General features: G+C 44.3%; 3 protein-coding genes across 3 annotated transcripts; all 3 read left to right on the forward strand.

Annotated features, from left to right (window-relative positions):
• Positions 1-1,547: 1,547 nt before the first annotated feature.
• LOC124116393 lies at positions 1,548-6,397 on the forward strand. The gene is made up of 4 exons (XM_048394765.1): positions 1,548-1,701; positions 3,331-3,402; positions 5,252-5,353; positions 6,144-6,397. Exons 1-4 carry the CDS (start codon positions 1,660-1,662, stop codon positions 6,318-6,320), a joined length of 393 nt encoding a protein of 130 aa, XP_048250722.1. The 5' UTR covers positions 1,548-1,659; the 3' UTR covers positions 6,321-6,397.
• Positions 6,398-11,373: 4,976 nt separating this feature from the next.
• On the forward strand, positions 11,374-15,551 carry LOC124116394. Its single transcript, XM_046477714.2, has 4 exons — positions 11,374-11,527; positions 12,607-12,678; positions 13,556-13,657; positions 15,272-15,551. The coding sequence occupies exons 1-4, from the start codon at positions 11,486-11,488 to the stop codon at positions 15,491-15,493; spliced, it is 438 nt and encodes a 145-aa protein (XP_046333670.1). The 5' UTR covers positions 11,374-11,485; the 3' UTR covers positions 15,494-15,551.
• Positions 15,552-21,588: 6,037 nt separating this feature from the next.
• Positions 21,589-27,614, forward strand: LOC124116400. Its single transcript, XM_046477720.2, has 4 exons — positions 21,589-21,709; positions 21,879-21,959; positions 25,018-25,116; positions 27,341-27,614. The coding sequence occupies exons 1-4, from the start codon at positions 21,668-21,670 to the stop codon at positions 27,539-27,541; spliced, it is 423 nt and encodes a 140-aa protein (XP_046333676.2). The 5' UTR covers positions 21,589-21,667; the 3' UTR covers positions 27,542-27,614.
• The last annotated feature ends 292 nt before the right edge of the window (positions 27,615-27,906 follow it).

A 27,906-nucleotide genomic window follows, 5' to 3' on the forward strand; every position in this document is an offset into this window, starting at 1 on the left:
CTTGCAGCTCGTGAGTATGATAATGACAGTAGTGCAGCTCGTGTATATGATAATGCCAGCCCGTGCAACTCGTGTTAATGATCATGACAGCCCGGGCAGCTCGTGTATATGATAATGACAGCCCGTGCAGCTCGTGTATATGATAATGTCAGCCCGTATAGTCTGTGTAAATAATAGTGATATGGCTACCCGTGTCTGCTTTACGTCAATAATGACATTTCATGACGTCAACGCTGCTTGGTATAAAGTTTCCAACTCTCTTATCTTGAACAGTGTAGCTATCAATAAAGGGAATGAATGACTTATGTCGTATTTCATGTAGTCCTTCTTCGATCTGGAAACACATAACCCGGACACTCGCCCCGAACATCGGATCTACATGTCTACAACCTGGCGTCTTCACACGAGTGGAAGACTGACAGATAGCGGGTGACACAATTATATCTCAGTTCCAAGACAATTTCATACTCATATTGTTTGATTTTTCAACTAAGTGTTCGAAAGTATCGAACGTTACAGATGACTACACAGTTAGTCTTACGTCGACAGTGCAGCCTAGTTTTGTTAATGTGTTTGTTTGTTTGTTTGTTGTTTAACGCCGCACGCCAGCAATATTCCAGCTGTATAACGGCGGTCTGTAACTAGGTGAGGTGAAATGGGGTTTAACGTCGCGTCCAAGATTATTGCACTTATATAGCGACGTGCATGTACGTGTGTGTGTTTGTGTGTGTTTGTGTGGCTGCTTGTACTAGTCTGGACTGATGCCGATTTATAGTGCTAGCTCACTGAGATACCATGCCGCAGTTTAACATGAATACCTCACTCAGACACAGTATACTGACTCCGAGCCGACCAGTCCTTGTTTTAGCCCCTGAATGCCGAGCGCCAGACAGGGTAACAACAAGTACCATCTTTTAACGTCTTTTGGTATGACGCGGTCGGGGATCGAACCCCGGACCTTCCGCTCTCCGGGCGGACGCTCTACCACTAGACCACGGAGGTGGTCCGGTCTGTAACTAAGTAATCGAGGCCTACATTCCGCCGAGTAGATTATCCAAAATATTTCGCGTGTTACCAATATTACAATTGTTTATTTGTGACGATACTGGTAAATTACTTCCTTTTTTTAAAAAGCTTAGTAAAGTGAGTGACGATTAAGATTTAACGCCGCTTTGAACAGTATTTGAGGAATATCAATGCGTGTCATCAGAACGAACGCAGGTCGCATATAACCTATTTAAACCCACGAACACGGGTGAACACAAATCGCGGATCATAATCTGTATGAATCTGGGATTCGAACCAACGACGAGTAGACAGTGTAGGTCGTAAGCTTTTGTCACTTCGTTGAAACCCAACAATGAAACCATGGCTCTGACAAACAAAACCATTAATCATGACAGTGACGAAAGTGTTGTTGGAACCCAAAACAGCGTATCCTTTTAAGCTTAAGGGACGCAACTCGCAATGGTTTCCCGAGACCACACGACGACGCGCCATTACGTAAGTCAATGGGTTATTTAGGTACGGCATTGTGAGTATATATTTAAATTGGGATACACTTTCTGACTTTATAGATAAGACCTTTTATCAAACGACAAGGTGACTCTTCTCATCTATTAAATTTCTTTATATGTCAACGTACCACAGAACTTCCAAATGAGAGCTCTTTCTTTTGCAGCCATTTTTCGGTACTCAGCTGTGAGTAAAACGTTTTTTCACCCATCAATTCTTGATATTTTAATCTCTGTATTTGACATCTAAGGGCCTTTATAAAGTTGCTTGAAAAATAGTTATTTGTAATTCACATGGAGGCAGAGTGTGTTGGGAGTGAGTACCGCCTCCGCGCAGCGTCCATCCGCCGCGTCATACCGAAAGATGGTACTTGTTGTTACCCTGCCTGGCGCTCGGCATTAAGGGGCTCAAACAAGGACTGGTCGGCTCGGAGTCAGTATACTGTGTCTGAGTGGGCTATTCATGTTAAACTGCGCATGATATCTCATGGGGAAGCTCTATAAAATCGCCATTAGCCCGGACGTGTACAAGCGCACGCACAAACAAACACACGCTCACGCACGTCGCTACATGACTGCAATAATCTTCAACGCGACGTTAAACCCCATATCACCTCACTGCCTCACCTATTAGGAGTGAGTAAAATTGTTATACATCAGAGACCATATAATGATACTCCGTGGCCTAGAGGTAGAGCGTCCGCCCGGAGAGCGGAAGGTCCGGGGTTCGATCCCGGGCCGCGTCATACAAAAAGACGTTAAAAGATGGTACTTGTTGTTACCCTGTCTGGCGCTCGGCATTAAGGGGCTAAAACAAGGACTGGTCGGCTCGGAGTCAGTATACTGTGTCTGAGTGGGGTATTCATGTTAAACTGCGGCATGGTATCTCAGTGAGCTAGCACTATAAATCGGCATCAGTCCGGACTAGTACAAGCAGCCACACACACACATACACGTGCATGCACGTCGCTATATAAGTGCAATAATCTTGGACGCGACGTTAAACCCAATTTCACCTCGCCTCACCTCTGTATACATTGGTCGCCCAAATTATCACAACTATATGAAAAAGGCCACAATTCTATTTTTTCGAATAATTTATACTTTTAATACAATTGAACATTATTTAGGGACTGGTCATTTATTTTAGGAGCGAGGGGGACATGAAAGATTGCTTCATGTATTTGGGTGGGCCACGACAAATTGTTACATAAAATGGGAGGGGTGTGTGAGTATGGGAAATTATGATAGTCCTGAGACCAATTTCACCGACTCCACCCAAAAATATATGACCAGCCCCTCACCTCACCTTTGACCCGTGAAAATTCGGGTTAGAATAGGTCTTCAGCAACCCATGCATGCTGTAAAAGTCAACTGACTATGCTTGTGGGAAGAGGCGACTAACGGGAGCGGGTGGTCAGGCTCGCTGATTTGGTTGATGTAGGTAATCGTAACCCAAATACGTGGATCGATGCTCATGATGTCAAACACTGAATTGTCTGGCCCAGACTCAATTATTTACAGACCGCCGTCATATTGCTGAAATATTGCTGAGTGCGGCGTTGAAAAAAAAAACAATCAAACAAACAACCAAACAACCAAACAAACAAACAAACATTGCCGTTCGGGCACCCTGACATACAATCAGCCAGGTCGCATATGCAACTGTGTTCTTATTTGTAGAAACTAAATACAAGAAGGGTTCTCGACAGATCTATTCTGCCCCGAGATCTCCACGAGGCGTTTTTATTTTGATCGACTCTTGTTGTTAAATGTTGATTTTCAGTGTATGACAGCCCTGAATTTCCCTTTGTAGGCCTTCATTTTCACCATTACATCATTCAATGAACTGTACAATGGCTACCGATTTGAATATCACGCACCGAACGTAAGTTAAACAAAACATTTTAAGTAAATCATTATTATATTAAGCATCTAATAATCATAGCAAAGTGTATTATAGATAATGTTATGCCGTTTTCAGGTCGTACAAAAAGATCTCCACTGACAATCTGCAAACATGATCTACTTGTGTTAGACACTGAGCGGTCGTGTTAACTTGTATGATGTCCACTTGTGGTACACACTGAACTGTCATGTTACCTTGTACCATGTTTACAGGGTCTACTTGTGGTACACACTGATCTATCATGTTACCTTGCACCATGTTTACAGGGTCTACTTGTGGTACATACTGATCTGTCGTGTTACCTTGCACCATGTTTACAGGGTCTACTGGTGGTACAAACTGATCTATCATGTTACCTTGTACCATGTTTACAGGGTCTCCTTGTGGAACACACTGATCTACCATGTTACATTGTACCATGTTTACAGGGTCTACTTGTGGTACACACTGATCTATCATGTTACCTTGTACCATGTTTACAAGGTCTACTTGTGGTACACACTGATCTATCATGTTACATTGTACCATGTTTACAAGGTCTACTTGTGGTACACACTGATCTATCATGTTACCTTGTACCATGTTTACAAGGTCTACTTGTGGTACACACTGATCTATCATGTCACCTTGTACCATGTTTACAGGGTCTACTTGTGGTACACACTGATCTATCATGTTACCTTGTACCATGTTTACAGGGTCTACTTGTGGAACACACTGATCTATCATGTTACATTGTACCATGTTTACAGGGTCTACTTGTGGAACACACTGATCTATCATGTTACATTGTACCATGTTTACAGGGTCTACTTGTGGAACACACTGATCTATCATGTTACCTTGTACCATGTTTACAGGGTCTACTTGTGGTACACACTGATCTATCATGTTACATTGTACCATGTTTACAGGGTCTACTTGTGGAACACACTGATCTATCATGTCACCTTGTACCATGTTTACAAGGTCTACTTGTGGAACACACTGATCTATCATGTCACCTTGTACCATGTTTACAAGGTCTACTTGTGGTACACACTGATCTATCATGTTACCTTGTACTATGTTTCCGGTCTACTTGTGGAACACACTGATCTATCATGTTACCTTGTACCATGTTTACAAGGTCTACTTGTGGTACACACTGATCTATCATGTTACCTTGTTCCATGTTTACAGGGTCTACTTGTGGAACACACTGATCTATCATGTCACCTTGTACCATGTTTACAGGGTCTACTTGTGGAACACACTGATCTATCATGTCACCTTGTACAATGTTTACAGGGTCTCCTTGTGGAACACACTGATCTATCATATTACCTTGTACCATGTTTACAGGGTCTCCTTGTGGAACACACTGATCTATCATGTTACCTTGTACAATGTTTACAGGGTCTCCTTGTGGAACACACTGATCTATCATATTACCTTGTACCATGTTTACAGGGTCTCCTTGTGGAACACACTGATCTATCATGTTACCTTGTACCATGTTTACAGGGTCTCCTTGTGGACAACTGATCTATCATGTTACCTTGTACCATGTTTACAGGGTCTCCTTGAGGAACACACTGATCAATCATGTTACCTTGTACCATGTTTACAGGGTTTGCTTGAGGAACACACTGATCTATCATGTTACCTTGTACCATGTTTACAAGGTCTACTTGTGGTTCGCACTGATCTATCATGTTACCTTGTACCATGTTTACAGGGTCTACTTGTGGTACTCACTGATCTATCATGTTACGTTGTACCATGTTTACAAGGTCTACTTGTGGTTCGCACTGATCTATCATGTTACCTTGTATCATGTTTACAGGGTCTACTTTTGATTCACAACAACGTCAAATGTTTCCTTGTCCACGTCGATCACCGCCTCAGCGAGGCGTTCAACAATCAAACTGAGAAGGACAGGATTAAGGTAAGAGTGTGAGTGAGTATATTCTACTTCCCATGTGTTACCACAGCAAGCAGATAGAGATCGAGACTAAGCAAACCAGTGGTCGATGAAATGAGCAACAAACGTCGGCTTAACACAATCAGCAGATCCTGCTGCTCCTAATGCATACTACCCAATCCCGATTTAGCACGGAAACCCCACCGGAATGCTAGTGTCTGAGAGGATATTATTCATTTACACTGAACAAAAAATATCATGAATAAATTTGGGAATATTTTATGACGGCGGTCGAATCTGGACAAGACAACCCAGTGATTGACATCATGAGCATCGATCCACGCAATTGGGATACGATGACATGCATCAACCAAGTCAGCGAGCCTGACTACCTGATCCCGTTAGTCGCCTCTTACGACAAGCATAGTCACCTTTTACGGCAAGCAGGCCATGGGTTATAACCAGCATCATAACATTATACGAGGCCCAATTTATTCGTATAATAACTTGGTTGGTTGGTTGGTTGGTTGGTTGTTTAACGCCGCACTCAGCAATATTCCAGCGGTCTGTAAATAATCGAGTCTGGACCAGACAATCCAGTGATTAATATCATGAGCATCGATCCACGCTATTGGGATCGATGACATGCATCAACCAAGTCAGCGAGCCTGACCACACGATCCCGTTAGTCGCCTTTTACGACCAGCTTAGTCACCTTCTACGGCAAGCATGGGTTGCTGAAGACCTATTCTACCCCGGAATCTTCACGGGTCACTTGGTAATTCTCTTTCGTTTTATAAACTTTTTTTCTCAGGATGACATACTGGCCATAATATCGGACGGAACTTCAGCCGTCAATGTGTCATCTGACGTCCTCCGTTTCGACTACAGCGACTACCTGGCCGCATCCCAGTGCAGAGACCTCCAAGTCTACAAGCTCCCCTACACCTATGACACACAAGCTGGTGTGGAAATGACGACTGTCTACTAGTCTCGGCTTAAAATCGGGATGATTGTTTACCCAAAGTGAAAACCGAATTTAAAAAGGAAAATATATTATTTTATTAATGTACCATTGTTATTGTTTGTGTTAAACTTTGAGGGTTTAGACGTGGGTGTCTTGACGGGATGACCAGATCCGGGATCTTTAAGGCTTCCAGGTTGACAAGGACTTCAGAGAAAACACCAATTTCCTTGCTGACGTCTTGAAATGCCGCCCGCCACCGGTCACAGTACAGAGAGCACTAGGACTTTGTGAAGCAAGTCCTCTACGCCTGGCCTGCAAGAGGTCTCCACTTGGTTCCAGCAGTTTCGAGATTGTCTTAATAGCTTCCATATCTGGGCTGGAGACTACCTCATGACCCTGCTGGAACCTTTCGTCAGCTTCATACAACTTACTCGAGGTACATTCAGTAACCAGGTAAACTGCCCAAAGCTGGGTGATTTGGGTGAGACTCGTGAAGATCCGGGTTAGAACAGGTCTTCAGCAACCCCTGTTTGCCGCAAAAAGCGACTTTGCCTGTCGGAAGAATCGACTAACGGAATAGGGGGGTCAGGCTCGCTGACTTGGTTGATGCATTTCATCGTATCCCAATTGCTTGGATCGATGCACATGATATCGATCACTGGATATTTAGGTCTAGACTCGATTATTTACAGACCGCCGTCATACAGATGGAATATTGCTGAGTGCGGCATTAAACAACAACAACAACAACAACAACAACAAAAGCCTTGGTTGACCGCTGAGGTCGAGACTGATTGGGGTGGACCCTTCACGTGGAAACGTGCCTTTGGGTAGTACAGCATGCCCTGGAAATACTGAGCGAGTGAGTTGGGATTAACGCCGCTTTTAACAGTATTCGAGTGAGTGAGTTTTGTTTTACGCCACTTTTAGCAATATTCCAGCAATATCATGGCGGGGGACACCAGAAATGGGCTTCACACATTGTACCCATGTCGGGAATCGAACCCGGGTCTTCGGCGTGACGAGCGAACGCTTTAACCACGTTTACCACTTCGATGAAACCCACGAGCACGGGTGTGGTGCTGACAAACCTAGAAACATAATCGGGGCGAACCGGGATTCGAATCAACAATCATAGGTTTCTGGCGTGACCAAGGGACGCAACTCTGCACAGCGAATCGCGGCGGCTTAGACGACTGGGCCACCCGTGCCCCCTAAGGTGAAAGAACTGATTAAGGCAATTACGCACAGTGGTGTTGTACTGTTGGGTTATCTAATTTCTTCAAAGCAAATCCAAATTAAATGGGTCATGGTGATTTACAAATATACAGCCTATCTGGAGCTATGGTGAGGTTTTAGACTAACACCTAGTCTCTGAAAAGAACATATTTAACAGAAAAAATGTTATTGACTTATGTTATTAAAATATAATAAAAAGGAGCTGAGGGACTCTCTTCATTATCAGAACTGCAGTAATGTAGACTTGCCGACTATTATGGACGTGAGAGCAAGAGAGAGTGAGAGAGATAGGGAGAGAGAGACAGAGAGAGATACAGTTATTTCTGCGACATGTTATTTCAAACCCCGAAATTCCTAGTTATATCAGTCATCGTATTTATCCGATGCAACTAGACACGAGTGTGGAAGCGTTGATAAATTATGTGTACTGGTGAATTGTGTCTTCTGATGAATGACGCGTGCTGGTGAATGACGTGTACTGGTGAATGACGTGTGCTGGTAAATGACGCGTACTGGTGAATGAAGTGTACTGGTGAATGACGTGTGCTGGTGAATGACGTGTGCTGATGAATGACGTGTACAGGTGAATGACGTGTACTGGTGAATGACGTGTACTGGTGAATGACGTGTACTGGTGAATGACACGTACTGATTAATGGTGTTTGCTGGTGAATGACGTGTACTGGTGAATGACACGTACTGGTGAATGACACGTACTGGTGAATGACACGTACTGATAAATGGCGTGTACTGATGAATGACGTGTACTAGTGAATGACCAGTGCTGATGAATGACACGTACTGATGAATGATGTGTACTGGAATGTTTGTTTGTTTGTTGTTTAACGCCACACTTAGCAATATTCCAACTGTATTACGGCGATCTGTAAATAATCGATTCTAGACCACAGAGTCCGGTGATTGACATCATGAGCATCAATCCACGCAATTGGGATCGATGACATGCATCAACCAAGTCAGCGAGCCTGACCACCCGATCCCGTTAGTCGCCTCTTACGACAAGCAAAGTCACCTTTTACGACAAGCATGGGTTGCTGAAGACCTATTCTACCCCGGAATCTTCACGGGTCACTTGGTAATTCTCTTTCGTTTTATAAACTTTTTTTCTCAGGATGACATACTGGCCATAATATCGGACGGAACTTCAGCCGTCAATGTGTCATCTGACGTCCTCCGTTTCGACTACAGCGACTACCTGGCCGCATCCCAGTGCAGAGACCTCCAAGTCTACAAGCTCCCCTACACCTATGACACACAAGCTGGTGTGGAAATGACGACTGTCTACTAGTCTCGGCTTAAAATCGGGATGATTGTTTACCCAAAGTGAAAACCGAATTTAAAAAGGAAAATATATTATTTTATTAATGTACCATTGTTATTGTTTGTGTTAAACTTTGAGGGTTTAGACGTGGGTGTCTTGACGGGATGACCAGATCCGGGATCTTTAAGGCTTCCAGGTTGACAAGGACTTCAGAGAAAACACCAATTTCCTTGCTGACGTCTTGAAATGCCGCCCGCCACCGGTCACAGTACAGAGAGCACTAGGACTTTGTGAAGCAAGTCCTCTACGCCTGGCCTGCAAGAGGTCTCCACTTGGTTCCAGCAGTTTCGAGATTGTCTTAATAGCTTCCATATCTGGGCTGGAGACTACCTCATGACCCTGCTGGAACCTTTCGTCAGCTTCATACAACTTACTCGAGGTACATTCAGTAACCAGGTAAACTGCCCAAAGCTGGGTGATTTGGGTGAGACTCGTGAAGATCCGGGTTAGAACAGGTCTTCAGCAACCCCTGCTTGCCGCAAAAAGCGACTTTGCCTGTCGGAAGAATCGACTAACGGAATAGGGGGGTCAGGCTCGCTGACTTGGTTGATGCATTTCATCGTATCCCAATTGCTTGGATCGATGCACATGATATCGATCACTGGATATTTAGGTCTAGACTCGATTATTTACAGACCGCCGTCATACAGATGGAATATTGCTGAGTGCGGCATTAAACAACAACAACAACAACAACAACAACAAAAGCCTTGGTTGACCGCTGAGGTCGAGACTGATTGGGGTGGACCCTTCACGTGGAAACGTGCCTTTGGGTAGTACAGCATGCCCTGGAAATACTGAGCGAGTGAGTTGGGATTAACGCCGCTTTTAACAGTATTCGAGTGAGTGAGTTTTGTTTTACGCCACTTTTAGCAATATTCCAGCAATATCATGGCGGGGGACACCAGAAATGGGCTTCACACATTGTACCCATGTCGGGAATCGAACCCGGGTCTTCGGCGTGACGAGCGAACGCTTTAACCACGTTTACCACTTCGATGAAACCCACGAGCACGGGTGTGGTGCTGACAAACCTAGAAACATAATCGGGGCGAACCGGGATTCGAATCAACAATCATAGGTTTCTGGCGTGACCAAGGGACGCAACTCTGCACAGCGAATCGCGGCGGCTTAGACGACTGGGCCACCCGTGCCCCCTAAGGTGAAAGAACTGATTAAGGCAATTACGCACAGTGATGTTGTACTGTTGGGTTATCTAATTTCTTCAAAGCAAATCCAAATTAAATGGGTCATGGTGATTTACAAATATACAGCCTATCTGGAGCTATGGTGAGGTTTTAGACTAACACCTAGTCTCTGAAAAGAACATATTTAACAGAAAAAATGTTATTGACTTATGTTATTAAAATATAATAAAAAGGAGCTGAGGGACTCTCTTCATTATCAGAACTGCAGTAATGTAGACTTGCCGACTATTATGGACGTGAGAGCAAGAGAGAGTGAGAGAGATAGGGAGAGAGAGACAGAGAGAGATACAGTTATTTCTGCGACATGTTATTTCAAACCCCGAAATTCCTAGTTATATCAGTCATCGTATTTATCCGATGCAACTAGACACGAGTGTGGAAGCGTTGATAAATTATGTGTACTGGTGAATTGTGTCTTCTGATGAATGACGCGTGCTGGTGAATGACGTGTACTGGTGAATGACGTGTGCTGGTAAATGACGCGTACTGGTGAATGAAGTGTACTGGTGAATGACGTGTGCTGGTGAATGACGTGTGCTGATGAATGACGTGTACTGGTGAATGACGTGTACTGGTGAATGACGTGTACTGGTGAATGACGTGTACTGGTGAATGACACGTACTGATTAATGGTGTTTGCTGGTGAATGACGTGTACTGGTGAATGACACGTACTGGTGAATGACACGTACTGGTGAATGACACGTACTGATAAATGGCGTGTACTGATGAATGACGTGTACAAGTGAATGACTAGTGCTGATGAATCACACGTACTGATGAATGATGTGTACTGGAATGTTTGTTTGTTTGTTGTTTAACGCCACACTTAGCAATATTCCAACTGTATAACGGCGATCTGTAAATAATCGATTCTAGACCAAACAGTCCAGTGATTGACATCATGAGCATCAATCCACGCAACTGGGATCGATGACATGCATCAACCAAGTCAGCGAGCCTGACCACCCGATCCCGTTAGTCGCCTCTTACGACAAGCAAAGTCACCTTTTACGACAAGCATGAGTTGCTGAAGACCTATTCTAACCCGGATGTTCTTAGTGTTGATGTTGATATTTGTGTTGTTGGTGTTGGTGTTGTTTATGGTGATGATGAGGGTGGCGTTGTTTGTGGTGATGGTGTTCGTGGTTTTGGTATTGTTGTTTGTGATAACGTTGAGGGTGGTGTTAGTGTTGGTGTTTGTGGTGGTGATATTGTATTCGTGCGTTGTTGGTCTGTTATACGAGGTGGTATAATCGTTACCATTAAGATTAAGCCGACCCACACCGCGCATGACCCTCAGTCGACCTCGAGCCAAATGGTTAGTCGCGCACCTGCTGACTAGAATAGAAACGAACAGTCTCAGCTATCTGTGAAGACACCAACACAACAATCGCAGTCATGCAGCTCCTCGCTCTTCCAGCTGTGTTCGTATGTGCTTCAGTAAGTACTGTCTAAAACCTTTCAATGTAACAATGTATATAAAATATAGCCCAGCATTCGCTTTGAATGAGTGAGGTGGGTTAAATTTTAACAATTATGTAATTATTTCAATAATTGTGCAATAATTTAATTCACATGGCTTTACACTATTTGGGGTCATTGTGAAATTCTTGATGTTTAAAAATAATTTTAAAAGTTAAAATACATTTCATAAGAAATAAAAGACTAAGGCTTGTATCTGTTCTTTTCATGCCGTCGTCGTATGGCAGGATTCCTCCTGTGCGGGCAGAAAACAAACCACATACTTTTTACGCAACTTGTGTAGCAGGTGGTACCGGTAGGACAGTATATACCAATTCCGAGAACACCTGGTGTCGTCACTGAGTTTCACAAGCTCCTCACAGCGATAGTCCGTTCGCGGAGCTCTCTATACTATCGCTGCCACCAGTCAAAACTCCCCACTGTGAAAGGTGGTCACAACCATACTTGGAGTTGAGCTCGCAACCGAATGACTGTTATGGTTACGAACAAGTGACGACTGTCGTGACGCCGAATACACTTACCGCTGATAAATTACTTTCTTTCTTTGTCAATTTGAATTTCTATTACATTAAAACTATCATCTTTAATTGATATAGTAAGAATGTAAGGGAGAAGTTTGTAGATTTTCCGTTAGTATGCAATCTCGAACCAATCTGATTATTAAAAAAACCAAAGTAAATTCATCTTGAAAACATGATCAGTCGTAAACCTTTTCAAAATGAAATATGATGTTTTTCACTAAGACATAAACAAAAGTATAAACGTTACAACATATGGGGTTAGAGGGCAAATTTCAAGATTCTTGTAATGGCCGCGCCCACACTGGTGGCAGCGATGTTACCTAGAGTATAACGAAGGTGTCACGCGCTGGGAAGGAGCTTGTAAGTTTCAGTGACCTATTCATATAATTTCCACCGCTATTTTGCCTTTTTACGCCCGATGGATCGAATGTTTGGGCGGATAATCGAGACTGGTTATTTTCTGGCATTGACGTTTCGTATTTTTGTTATTTATTGAATAATTCTCGTTTGTTTCAGGCCTTCATATTTACATCCACCACAGTAAACGAGATCTACCAAGGGTATCACTTCGAAGAGCACTCATCACATGTAAATATATCCCATCATGCATTGCACATTTAACAGGATGGCCGTCTTTGATCTTCCGCTTATTTAGTCGTCTTGTTTTAAATTTGAGGCTAATATAACATCTTTGCTGTCTATGTGTAGTTTAACGTAAGTAAGTTGTCAACTGGTCTCGAGGTGTATGTGATGTGATGTACATTGACTCACACATAAGGTACGGGGGCACGGGTGGCCCAGTCGTCTAAGGCGCTGCGATTCGCTGTGCAGAGTTGCGTCCCGTGGACAAGCCTGAAACCTATGATTAGGGGTTCGAATCCCGGTTCGCCCCGATTATGTTTCTAGGTTTGTCAGCACCACACCCGTGCTCGTGGGTTTCACCGAAGTGATAAACGTCTGAGACCTGCATCACTTCGGGCTTTCCTCACACATTAAGCAGACACGCCGCGATATAACTGGAATACTGTTAAAAGCGGCGTTAAACACAACTCACTCACACATAAGGTACATCACACCATTTGCCCTGAGGGATCGTTAAAAATGAATTTATTTAACTGACATTCATTTCCACAGACACGGAATACGTCCGAGTACATGTCCGAAGTTTCATTGAGTAAAACGCTTTGATTCAGCCATTTTGACAGCTAGCAGACGACGCAAACGTACCGAGTTACTCCCCTTCACCCAATTATTCGTATAAACATCGGTTATTTCAGCATAACGATACTTATGCGAGATAAGCAAGTTACCTAAGGTGTGTTCCGATTGATTTCTTAGCGGGGAACATGAGGGCGCCATGGAAATAATAGACCCTCAACCAATCAGATGCTTGTACTTTAATGTAAGATGAGAGAATGTTCATTGTCGTTTTAAACCCAATCGTGTTCTCTATCCCTTGTTTCAGCGACTGTTGCTTGTCAGAGATCAACTGAACTGCTACCTTGTCCGTATGGATGACGTCATGGAACAGGCTCTTCTAGTCCCCATGACCAGGCGTGCCGTCGAGGTGAGATGACGGAAGGACTTGACGTTACGCCGCATTAAACAGTTTTTGATTTGTTTGTTTGTTGTTTAACAGCACCATTCCAGCTATATGACGTCGGTCTGTAAATAATCGAGTCTGGACCAGACAATCCAGCGGTTGACATCATGAGCATCGATCCACGCAATTAGGATACGTCACCAATGTCAGTGAGGACCTCAAGTGATGCAGGTCTGAGACTTCTGCCAAGTTGGTGAACCAATGGTATGGTGCTTACAAACCAAGAACCATAATCGGTGCGAATCCAACTTGCCATCAGTGGATCTTTATAGACACTCGGTCCACCTGATGGCATTCGCTTACTCTGTGATAATAGTTGGTAATAGACCCGTGAATATCCATTAGACAATAGGTCTTCAGCAACCCATGCTTGTCGTTAGAGGCGAATAAGGGGATCGGGTGGTCACACTCGCTGACATGCTTGATGCATGTCATCGTGTCCTAATTGCGTAGAACGATGCTCATGATGTCAATCACTGGATTGTGTGGTCCAGACTTTATTATTTACAGACTTCACACATCTCGATTACACACACATTTGAAACATTGCTCACTTCGTCAACATTCATTCATTCACTCACTCACTCACTCAATCCCTTTTCAAAAGGAGACGTCAAAATTTCAGTTGCCAAATAAGGTCTAGCTGTGGGTTTAAACTTCCATTTGTCATAAAAATTTGCTTTATAATTTCAATGGTTTCATGTGGAACATACCCGTCTGGAAGTTTCAATGTCAACGACCTGGTTAAAGAATATCACGCTGTTCGAACATACCAGCGCCATGCTACCCAGACAACCCCTTCTCACCTTGACCGTGTCTCTGTCCTAAAGATTTTCTTTGCTTTTTTTGTCTTGGTTTTGTTGGTTTTGTTTTTTGTTCTGTTTGTGGTTTGGTGTTTGTTTTGTTAGGGGAGGGGACTATACGTTTCGTCAGTAGGTCAAAACAAAAAATAAATAACTTTGTACGGCATTAATTAAGTTTGATATGGATCGGTAGATGATAAAACAATAAAAATCGTTTGGGTCCTTATTATGAATCTAAAAGCAGACCGCTTCATTTTAGTTTTATGGATTGGTTGGTGAGACAGTAGACTGGGATTTAACATTAACATGGCCACCACATCTATTGCACTGAGGAGGATAGTGAGTGAGTGAGTATGGTTTAACGCCGCTTTTAACAATATTCCAGCAATATCACGGCGGGGGACACCAGAAATGGGCTTCGCACATTGTACCCATGTCGGGAATCGAACCCGGGTCTTCGACGTGACGAGCGAACGCTTTAACCACTAGGCTACCCGGCCGCCCCCTGAGGAGGACAGCCAGTAGCATCATTGTGGATATGTGATGCAGAGTGCCGGGGAAGCAATGGCCTGGCATCCAGGTGAAAAAAGATGATACTCCTTGCATCCCATACAACGCAAATTTAGTCATATAAACATTTATCGGACTATTTATTGTCAAAACTATCTCTGATACCAATTGTTTCCCAAATTTTGATTACTTAGGACAGCGGATCCGTAAGAAAACATATATACATGTTGCAACGAGTTAATAACAATGGCCGTATTATTCACAGGATGAAGTCATCGCCAAGATTAACTCGAACACTGAAGTGACAGACGTCGGCAAGGACGACATCAAGCACGACTTCCACGACTACCTGGCCGCTGCCCAGTGTGCCAACCTCGGCGTCCATGTCGTAGCGTACACCTACGTGGCCACCGTCACCACGCCGCCAATGATGTCGTCTACATATAATGCTATTTCCGACGCCGTGCCTATTGTCGATGATGTATAAATACATCTTTGTCTGGGATAGACTTGTATACTCGGGAAATAAAGGTATTGTGACTGACCATCGTTGTCATTGTTGCTGTATTGATGAATGCGTTCTGTGGCCTGTCCTGGTAGTTGAAGCGTTGTCACTCTGAAGTCCGGGGTTCGAATCTCATCACTGGTGCTATGTGTGAAGTGTTATACTGTGTTATCATAATATAATTTCTAGAAACACTCCAGTCAATTACTCAAAAAATGGCACATTGTCATAATTTTACCTCCTTACCCATAAATCAAATTGTACGTTTATTTTGAGACACAATTCTCTCGCCAGGTGTATTTTTTCACCTGTCACGTGTTATAAAAACGACAAAAGACTTTCCATAATCATAATATATACCAACGGAAAAAAACGTAACTGTGTTTCAAATAATGGATCTTAATGCATAATCATGCATCATTTAAGCATATTCATTAAGACATCTTTAAGTTGCATGTTAATGCACGGTGAGGTGAGGTGAAATGGGGTTTAACATCGCGTCCGAGCGCCAGACAGGGGAACAACAAGTACCATCTTTTAACGTCTTTTGGTATGACGCGGCTGGGGAGCGAACCCCGGACCTTCCGCTCTCCGGGCGGACGCTCTACCATTAGACCACGGAGGCGGTCTGTTAATGCACGGCGCCCAATTCGGATGCTGGGAACAGGATAATCATACACGTGGATGTTTTAATACGAACAGCACACAATGGTTGTTTTGCCGTTACCTACAGCAGGGAAACACTCATGACTTGCCATGGGCAGGTCGTCCACGTGTGACGACAACCATATTCGGTTGGTGCATCAACGAAATCGATACCAAACTACCACAGTTACAGCTCGGGTTGTCCTGGGTTGAGAACAATTAGTGGCCCAGGTTTGTTGCCACGTCACCATCAGGCACGCCAAGCCTGTTGAAGACAGCATCTAGGGTTCAGAAGACAAGACTGGAAAACCATCATGTTCACTGATGAGTCCAGGGCACCGTTCCTCAAAGCAATATTAGCGCTGAGGTGATCGTAACTCCCATACTTTAACATAGGCTTACGATCATCATAGCGCTAAGATCGCTTTGAGGAACGGGGCTCAGGTTTCCTATGGACAGCCTTGGTGGTCGTGCACGGGTCTATAGAGGTCCTTGAAAACGTTTGAACGAAGCTTGCGTTACCCAACGCCGTCAGTAAGGTGGTGGAAGTGTAATGGTATGGAGTGGCATCGCAACTCATCATTGTTAAAGGTAATTTGAATGACGTACGGTACCGGCACGACATCGTTCGATATTATGTTCTTCCCTTTGCGCAAATGCAGTGACGTAATGAAGGGACTAAACGCGGGATAATGGCCGCCCACACGGTGCACGTGTTGCAACAGACTTTTGGGGGCAGCGTAACATTGCTACGCTACTATGGCCGGTTGTTTCTCCAGACCTCTTCCTCATAGAACATGTCTAGGATGTGAAGGAACGATGCCTACGACAGGACCAGAACCTGGGTTCCGCTCGCTCATTTTGGCCAATAAATGGTTGACATTTGGAACAACATTACCCCCCCCCCCCCCCCCTCCCACCCTGTTTTCAATCATCTAGGGTCATCAATGCGCCGTCGCTGTCTCGTAAATGGTGATCACAACCGATACTGACACTGTTAATTGAGTTGTTACACCACCCATCTTTAAGGCCGTGTCGCCCTCTCCCTTGTTACCCTTGTCAATGAAAACTTATGCCAAAATACTGATAAGACGAACGGTCAAACATTATGCTTCTTCGACTATATTTACATCACTTTTAGGAGTGAGTGAGTGAGTGAGTATTTACATCACTTTTAGGAGTGAGTGAGTGAGTGGGTGGGTGGCTGAGTGAGTGAGTGAGTGGGTGGGTGGGTGGATGAGTGGGTTGAGTGGGTGAGTGAGTGAGTGAGTGAGTGGGTGGGTGGGTGGGTGAGTGAGTGAGTGAGTGAGTGAGTGAGTTAGTGGGTGGGTGGGTGGGTTGGTTGGGTGAGTGAGTGAGTGAGTGGGTTGGTGGGTTTTGGGTTGAGAATGAGTGAGTCGGTGAGTGAGTGAGTGAGTAAGTGATTGAGTGAGTGAGTGAGTGAGTGGGTGGGTGGGTCGGTGGGTGAGTGAGTGGGTGAGTGGGTTGGTGAGTGAGTCAGTGAGTCAGTGAGTCAGTGAGTGGGTAGGTGAGTGAGTGAGTGAGTGAGTGGGAGAGCAATATTCCAGCAATATCACGGCAGGGGACACCAGAAATGGACTTCAGACATTGTACCCATGTTGGGAATCAAACCCGGGTCTTCGGCGTGACGAGCGAATGGTTTAACCACTAGGCTACCCCACACACACTTTTAAGAAGCACGTGCACTTTTTCCGTAAGTATATATAAACGTCAACGACAAAGAATAACAAGTGCTAATCATTCGAGCATACAGATTCCATTCGGCGTAAAAGGCAAAACAGCGGTGTCCTGCCCTTCCTGTAAAGAAATATCTGTTATACGATTCCGGGGGCTCTCTCTGGCAAACATTTGAAAACGGCAGATCCATGACGAAAAAGGAGGTGACATGCCAACGTCGACCTTGACAGTTTTGTGGCGGAAGAAAGAGTTGGGATAGAGTATTTGCCTACTTCAAATGTAATATTCTAAAGTTACAAAATTATCTGACGTGTTCGTACGAATGACAAATGGACCTTGTTAATTCTTACGTTTGCACTTGAGTACATAAACATGTTTAAAACTTCAAGAGAAAATCAAACTATGGGCAATTCAATGCTCCATGAAGTTTCACCATTTTAATGTTGTAAATTACATCTCTTTAGAAAATTAGCTCTGGTCCAAATATAGGAAAAAGATAGCGAAAGGTCGTTCTGACCCGTGATAGGATGTCTCCAACTATTTGTTTTGTGATAGAAGGAACTAAGATCTGACTTTAATGAGAGATTGTGGGTAGTTCCAACATTTTGCTTGACCTTATAACTAACAATGAGGCTAAAGTTACAATTCTTAATTTACCCGAGAGACATGCGGCACCATCGTAGCCTACAAACCAATTCCCTGACTGCACACGGCAGAACACGTTTTAATCTTTGGCCACCTGAAACGTTTTGTCTATTTCATCTCTTGCTATTCTCATCATTTCTTATTGTACTTCTCATCCTGCTTCATCTCTTGTTCGGGGGCACGGGTGACCCAGTCATCTAAGGCGCCGCAATTCGCTGTGCAGAGTCACGCCAGAAACCTATGATTGTGGGTTCGAATTCCGGTTCGCCCCGATTATGTTTCTAGGTTTTATCAGCACCATGCCCGTGCTCGTGGGTTTCACCGAAGTGGTAAACGTCTGAGACCTGCATCACTTCGGGCTTTCCTCCCACATTAAGCTGACACGCCGTGACATGACTGGAATACTGTTAAAAGCGGCGTTAAACCCAACTCACTCACTCACTCACTCAATCATCCCTTGTACATAAGTAAATTATGTATGGAAATACCAAGCAGAGGTTGTCCTTAGTTGCGTGACTTGTTCCTAATCCTTTTACCATTTGTGAATACCATATGTTTAAGCTAAACCAACTTAAAATGACTGGTGTTAAACTGTTAGTGACTCAATAGGTTGGTTGGTTGGTTGGTTGTTTAACGCCGCACTCAGCAATATTCCAGCTATATGGCGGTGGTCTGTAAATCTGGACCAGACAATCCAGTGATTAATATCATGAGCATCGATCCACGCAATTGGGATCGATGACATGCATCAACCAAGTCAGCGAGCCTGACCACCCGATCCCGTTAGTCGCCTTTTACGACAAGCATAGTCGCCTTTTACGGCAAGCATGGGTTGCTTAAGATCTATTCTACCCCGGATCTTCACGGGTCTGACACAATAGGACACACCCAACCGTTAACAGGTTACCTCGTGGAATTGTTGTCATTATACAATGTTTCGTTTGTGGTGGTTTGCTCCAAGCTATATAGGGAGCTGAAGTTAAGGCAATTTGGATGGACACTGAACAGGTGTCCGTCAATGGTTCCGAGTTTTAAGGATTTTATGTGCCCACTCTATTACATAATATTTGAACAAATACTACTGTTTATCGTGTTGATATGTTGTGATAACCCTTAACCGATATGTGTGAGAAAGTTGAGTTTTATCTGGGCGTGTCAGCTTAGTGTAACAGGTCGTCAGCTTTTACCACTAAAATCATAATTTGGGATTCGAACCCACGTCCATCAGTTTCTGGTCGCCTATCGGACGCAACACCTGTGTCCCCGAATCAGATTTAAAGCCGAAGGTGTTTGTAATAGGTTTCAAATATTTAACTAAGAAGTATCAAATTGGGAATATTCGGTAGTGGGGGAAAAGAAACTTTAAAAAAATATTTTGAATGCAAGATATACATCAGATTTACGCTCACTAATTATGTGAAACCTACGAGTACGGGTATGGTTCTAAGAAACCAAAAAGTTGATTCGAACCCACTGTGAGACGATACTGGCACGCCAAAGGGACGCAACTTTGCGAATTTCATCGCCTTATGCGGTGCCCCTGCGATTGTGAACATGTTGTGAGCAGATAGCCTCTTATCAATAATCAATAATCAATAATCGTAAATAATGGTTAAGAGTGAGTGAGTATGGTTTTACGCCGCTTTTTGCAATATTCCAGCAATATAACGGCGGGGGACACCAGAAGTGGGCTTCACACATTGTACCCATGTCGGGAATCGAACCCGTGTCTTCGACGTGACGAGCGAACGCTTTAACCACTAGGCTACCCGACCGTCCCTAATGGTTAAGAAGAAGTATTCCAGTTATATTCTTTCATTTTATCAATAGAAAGTATCACACAGTATCGCTGTCAACTGTGGAAAGTTTACATAGCATCGGCGTGTTGCCATCGAACCAGGAGAGTGAGTGAGTGAGTGAGTGAGTGAGTGAGTTGGGTTTAACGCCGCTTTTAACAGTATTCCAGTTATATCGCGGCGTGTCAGATGCAGGTCTCAGACTTTTTTTTCCACTTTGATGAAACCCACGAGCACGGGTATGGTGCTGACAGACCAAGGATCGCAAACTGATTATCTATTTTTTTTTATTCCAACGTCGGGTCTAGATTTTATACTGTATTCTCCTATTTTATTCTGTCCTCATATGCAACAATTGCTCTGTTCATCGCACAGCCTCTCCTTGTTCGATGCTCGTGGGTTTCACCGAAGTGGTAACGTCTGAGACCTGCATCACTTCGGGCTTACCCCCTACATTGATATGTTTGCCGCACTCATCAATATTCCATCTATATGACAGCGGTCTGTTAATAATCGAGTCTGGACCAGACAATGCAGTGACTGACATCATGAGCATCGATCCACGCAAATGGAATACGATGACATGCATCAAAGAAGTCGGCGAATCTGACCACACCATCCCGTTAGTTGACTCTTATGACAAGCATAGTCACCTTTTACGACAAGCATGGGATGCTGAAGACCTATTGTACCCCTCCTCCCCTGGTCTTCACGGGTCCACATGAATATAACACGCTTTGATTTGACTAAAATACCGTTCGAAGGGTGATAAATTGAACCCAAAACTTGCTCAAATGTGAAATCCTGTACACAACAATAAATTGTATTCGCTATGTTTGTTTGTCAGCCTACGTTGTGTAAGTTGAGAGTGGGTGAGTGAGTTGGGTTTAACGCCGCTTTTATCATTATTCCAGTTATATCTCGGCGTGCCAGCTTAAGTGATGTAGGTCTCAGACGTTTACCACTTCGGTGAAACCCACGAGCACGGGTATGGTGCTGACAAACCTAGAAACATAATCGGGGCAAACCGGGATTCGAACCCACAACCGCAGGTTTCTGGCGTGCCCAGGGGACGCAACCCTGCACAGCGAATCGCGGCGGCTTAGACGACTGGGCCACCCGTGCCGCCGTGTAAGTTAAAAACAAATGTTATAATGAATTAAGCACTGACAACTAATTCCACATGTCTAGTATATATTGGTTTTTCCAAAAGCGGAGATAAAATCGCGTTCTGGGAACACATCTGATAGTCGCCATTATGTAATTTTAGTGCGTCTTATCAGCACGTGTCGTATTCTCACACCAGGTCACAGGTCACCTTGTGCCAGCAGGACTATCTCACCCTGACCTTTGACCTTATCACACAATCACCATGCGTCTCCTCCTTTCTCTGGCGTTCCTTGCTCTAGTTTTGGTAAGTGAAATGTTTGTTTTTTAGTATCCATTAATAATGTTGCGCATGAAAAACAACTTGGCAAACGATATATCAACGTTATGAATTATTAACGCTGGAATAATAATGTTTTGGCTTCTATATATTGTTTCCTGTCTTTTTAAATGATTCAATTCCATGACTGTTTCAGGCGCAGGACCCGTATGTGGTTCCCGATGGCTATATTACTTCGAGAATCGAAGACTACTGGTTTGAATTCCATGCTACCCACGTAAGTTTTGCAAGGGAGATAATTTGAAAAAACGGAGTTGTCCCCCCTACTACGTGTCCTCAGCGACACCGGGAATCGAATTGTGTGACAAAGGAAAAGCGTCTCGTACAAGATTAAATTTATAGCGACGTGAGTGTGTGTGGGTGGATGTGTGGGTGTGCGTACGGGCGTGCGTGTGTGCTTTTACTAGTCCGGACTTATGCCGGTTTTATTGTGCTAGCCCACTGGGATACCATGCCGCAGTTTAACATGGATACCCCACTCAGATATAGTATACCGACTCCGAACCGACCAGTCCTTGTATTATCCCATTAATGCCGAACGGCATGAATGGTAAGAAGGGCGGTCGGGTAGCCTAGTGGTTAAAGCGTTCGCTCGTCACGCCGAAGACCCGGGTTCGATTCCCGACACGGGTACAATGTGCTAAGCCCATTTCTGGTGTCTCCCGCCGTGATATTGCTGGAATATTGCTAAAAGCGGCGTAAAACCCACTCACTCACTCACTCACTGAATGGTAAGAACAAGTAAGTCTTCAAAGCGGATGTTCACGGATCGAACCCCTAAGAAGTATTTCTGATTACGCGTCTTATAACAACCCCGATACACTAAAATAAAGTCTTTCTTTTGAGACACATTTATTTCTGTTTACACTTCGATGGTCGATTGATCATATCTTTTCAAATCAAGATGGATAATGTCCTGTCAAGCGAGACGAGTCAATCAGGCGACATTTTGTTAGCGTCACATGACTTCGAGCAATTCCATTACATTCAATCTTCGCTGAAGATTTTCTCTCCAACATCTCTATAGCCAATAATCCTCCTCATCCTACCTCGTTATGTTTCTCTGAATCAGACTATGTAACTGCCAGTGTTTCTCTGAATCAGACTTTGTAACACGTAATGTTCTTCTCTATCCAACTTTATAATCGCCAATGTTCCTCCAAACCTGTCTTCGTAATAAAGTTAGTGTTCCTCTAAATCCGTATTCCTCTAAATCACACTTCGTAATACCCGACGTTCTTCTAAATCCAACTTTATAATAGCCGATGTTCCTCAATACCTGACTTCGTTTTTAGCCGATGTTCCTCTAAATCTGACTCGTTATGGCCGATGTACCTCTAAACCTGACTTCGTTATAGCCAATGTACTTATAAATCTGACTTCGTTATAGCCGATGTTCCACCGACCTGACGTCATTATAGCCGATGTTCCTCTAAACCAGATTTAGTTATAACAGATGCTCCTCTAAACCTAACTTCATCATAGCCGATGTTCCTCTCACCCTGACTTCATTATAGCCGATGTTCCTCTCACCCTGACTTCATTATAGCCGATGTTCCTCTCACCCTGACTTCATTATCGCCAATGTTCTTCTAAACCTGACTTCGTTATAGCCGATGTTCCTATAAACCTTACTTCATTATAGCTGATGTTCCACAGACCTGACTTCATTATAGCCGATGTTCCTCTAAACCTGACTTCATTATAGCCGATGTTCCTCTAAACCTGATTTCATTATAGCCGATGTTCTGCATACAGCTTTATTATAGCCGATAGTCCTGTATACCGACATCATGATAACTTTCATGGCTATTATTCATGGCTAATGTTTATCAACACGCTTGTGCAACTATATTTGCGAACGTGCAAGTTGATTAAAATGACATGATATCAATATTATGATTAACATGACCATTTCCCAGCTAACTCAGTTTGCAGTTCAATACTAATCGCCAAAGATGAATGTGAGCGGTAAAGAACATTCCTCCCTTGGGAAATGAGTGATGTGTCTCGTCAACGGCCTATTTACATGTTGAGGCTAAGCCGTAATATCACAAAGTTGTCGGGGCATTGTGCCGCGTACAAATACCTTTTGTAGCACGATGTAGCAATGTGTTGCGGAATCTATAGATGTTGTCGCCCTGCTTGGACACGTTGTGATCACTGACAGAATGTCACCATAAACCAGCTTGCAGACAAATGAGGTTTCAGTTAAGCTTGATACATTTGGTTGTATTGTGTTGTCGTCACATACATGACATGATTGACAGCAGCCTCTCGTTAGTAAATCTACAGTCATATAGATTCTGTAGTCAATACACACATACCGTGTTACGCATGTCAGTGATATTAATGTATATGTTACGCACAATATAACCATAGATATACACTGTGCTAGGCCAGTGATGACAATACTTGTTTGTTTGTTTAACGCCGGCGGTCTGTCAAAAATCGAGTCTGGACCACATCAATCTCATTAAAATCAGGTCTTAGTTCTCGCTACCGCTAAACAAAGATCTGAAGACATCCCATTAGGGGTCACGTCAGGCCGACCTTTCATTCGACCAGTCAGTGCGTCGCTTACCAGATTATGAAAGTGACAGTCGGAATGTGATAATTTCTAATCATGCATCTCGAAAACTTTAACATGGGGTATTCCGAACGATAGTTACGGGTATAACCACTAAATTCTTACAATCTAGACCATCTATTAGTCATTCCAGAATGATTTTTGTTCAGGTTTCAAATATGTAATCGAGAATTTGTCAAAATATGCTTCGAAGCGTAGTCGCCAATTTGAAATTTGTGCCGTAAAGCACGAGAAAGCTGCCTTCTGATTGGTAATTCCATTGGTCGGTCAAAGTTCGCGCAAGGTCGGTCTGAAGTGACCCGTAATAGGATGTCCTCAGATATTTGTTTAGCGGTAGCGAAAACTAAGGTCTGATTTTAATGATATTAGGACCACATAGTCCAGTGATTGACATCATGAGCATAGATCTGCGCAATTGGGTGAGTGAGTTAATATTTTTATTTAACGTCGCATCGGCATTTTTCAGCCATATAGAGACCTTCGCAATTGAGATACGACGACATGCATCAACCAAGTCAGCGAGCCTGACCACCCAATCCCGTTAGTCGCCTTTTACGGGTTGCTGAAGACCTATTCTAACCAGGATCTTCACGGATCGACAATACATATATAAGTTATACTCTCACTCACACACTCACTCACTCACTCACTAACCACTTACTGCTACAGATTGTATTTGTTGCAGCACCTACTCCTGATTGTGGGGAAGACGTGTCACATCGTCCACGTTGACGCTATCATGGAGAGGCAGTTACGAAACAAAGATGAAAGGGAAGCTCTTGAGGTAAGGTCATGAACAAGATGAGGGCTAATTGTGTTGATATCTTGTGAAAACTTCCTTTATTTTACATATCCAATATACATCAAGGTGTTCCTGACATCCCGATGTCTACCAGGAATGGCACTATTCCCTCACGCACTGTTCCCTCACGCACTTTTCCCTCACGTACTCTTTCCACACGCACTGTTCCCTCACGCACTGTTCCCTCACGCACTTTTCCCTCACGTACTCTTTCCACACGCACTGTTCACTCACGCACTGTTTCCTCACGCACTTTTCCCTCACGTACTCTTTCCAGACGCACTATTCCCTCACGCACTGTTCCTTCACGCACTATTCCCTCACGCACTGTTCCCTCACGCACTGTTCCCTCACGCACTATTCCCTCACGCACTGTTCCCTCACGCACTGTTCCCTCACGCACTGTTCCCTCACGCACTTTTCCATCACGTAATGTTCCCTCGCGTACTCTTTCCACACGCACTGTTCCCTCACGCACTTTTCCATCACGTAATGTTCCTCACACACCGTTTTCTCACGCAGTGTTCTCTCACGTAACATTTCATCAGGCACTGTTCCCTCACGCACTGTTCCCTCAAGCACTTTTCCTTCACTTACTCTTTCCACTCGCACTGTTCCCTCACGCACTTTTCCATCACGTAATGTTCCCTCACGCAATGTTCCCTCACGCACTGTTCCCTCACGCACTGTTCCCTCGCGAACTGTTCCTCACACACCGTTTTCTCACGCAGTGTTCTCTCACGTAACATTTCATCAGGCACTGTTCTCTCACGTACAGTCTCCTCACGTAGTGTTCCCTCACGCACTATTCCCTCACGCAATGTTCCCTCGCGCACTATTCCCTCACGCACTGTTCCTTCACGCACTATTCCCTCACGCACTGTTCCCACACGCACTGTACCCTCACGCACTATTCCCTCACGCACTATTCCCTCACGCACTATTCCCTCAGGCAATGTTCCCTCAGGCAATGTTCCCTCACGCACTGTTCCCTCACGCACTTTTCCCTCACGCACTATTCCCTCACGTACTCTTTCCACTCGCACTGTTCCCTCACGCACTTTTCCCTCACGCACTATTCCCTCACGTACTGTTCCCTCACGCACTTTTCCATCACGTAATGTTCCCTCGCGTACTCTTTCCACATGCACTGTTCCCTCACGCACTTTTCCATCACGTAATGTTCCCTCACGCAATGTTCCCTCACGCACTTTTCCATCACGTAATGTTTCCTCACGCAATGTTCCCTCACGCACTGTTCCCTCAAGCACTTTTCCTTCACTTACTCTTTCCACATGCAATTGTACCCTCACGCACTATTCCCTCACGCAATGTTCCCTCACGCACTATTCCCTCACGCACTATTCCCTCACGCAATGTTCCCTCACGCACTGTTCCCTCACGCACTTTTCCCTCACGCACTATTCCCTTACGTACTCTTTCCACTCGCACTGTTCCCTCACGCACTATTCCCTTACGTACTCTTTCCACTCGCACTGTTCCCTCACGCACTTTTCCATCACGTAATGTTCCCTCACGCAATGTTCCCTCACGCACTGTTCCCTCACGCACTGTTCCCTCGCGAACTGTTCCTCACACACCGTTTTCTCACGCAGTGTTCTCTCACGTAACATTTCATCAGGCACTGTTCTCTCACGTACAGTCTCCTCACGTAGTGTTCCCTCACGCACTATTCCCTCACGCACTGTTCCTTCACGCACTATTCCCTCACGCACTGTTCCCACACGCACTGTACCCTCACGCACTATTCCCTCACGCACTATTTCCTCACGCACTCTTTCCACTCGCACTGTTCCCTCACGCACTTTTCCCTCACGCACTATTCCCTCACGTACTCTTTCCACTCGCACTGTTCCCTCACGCACTTTTCCATCATGTAATGTTCCCTCACGCACTGTTCCTTCACGCACTGTTCCCTCGCGAACTGTTCCTCACACACCGTTTCCTCACGCAGTGTTCTCTCACGTAACATTTCATCAGGCACTGTTCTCTCACGTACAGTATCCTCACGTAGTGTTCTCTCGTGTAATGTTCCCTAACGTAATGTTCTCCAGGCCACTGCTCCTTAAAGAACTGCTTTCTCACGCACGGTTCCCTTAAACTATTCTCTCGCACACTGTTCTCTCACGCACTGTTTCCTCACGCACGTTTCCCTCACGCACTGTTTCCTCACCACGGTTTCCAGGACGACCTGTACCTCAACTACGTCAAGCCGAACCTGCACGAGCACGCCTACACCTACAGCGAGCTCCGCAGTGAGTTCCACGACTTGTACGCCAACTTCCAGTGTATCGGCAAATACGTGTACAAGGTGGACTATGTGCATCCCTCCAGCGTCCCCTCATCCTCTGGGCCAATGGCCACTGCCCCGGACAGTGGATTTTGAGGAACCTTACCTTGAATTACCCGAATAAACGAAGTCTGTCTCTCACTCTCTAATAAACTACAATTTAAAAAAACGGTCATTTATTTCTCCTTTCCTGCTTTCTGTTTTCTCTGAGTCATTAGCACTAAATAACACAACGTAAGGGAACTATATAGTGATATGATACACGTAGTGCCACAACAATACACACAGTACCACAACAATACACACAGTACCACAACAATATACACAGAAACACAACAATGCACTCAGTAACACGACGATATCACACAGTAACAAAACATCACACACGGTAACGCAAGGATACACACATTAATACAATACACACAGTGATACAATACACACAGTAACACAACAATACATCC

This window comes from Haliotis rufescens, unplaced genomic scaffold, assembly GCF_023055435.1.
Source record: "Haliotis rufescens isolate VD_foot unplaced genomic scaffold, xgHalRufe1.0.p SCAF_13, whole genome shotgun sequence".
NCBI lineage: Eukaryota > Metazoa > Mollusca > Gastropoda > Lepetellida > Haliotidae > Haliotis > Haliotis rufescens.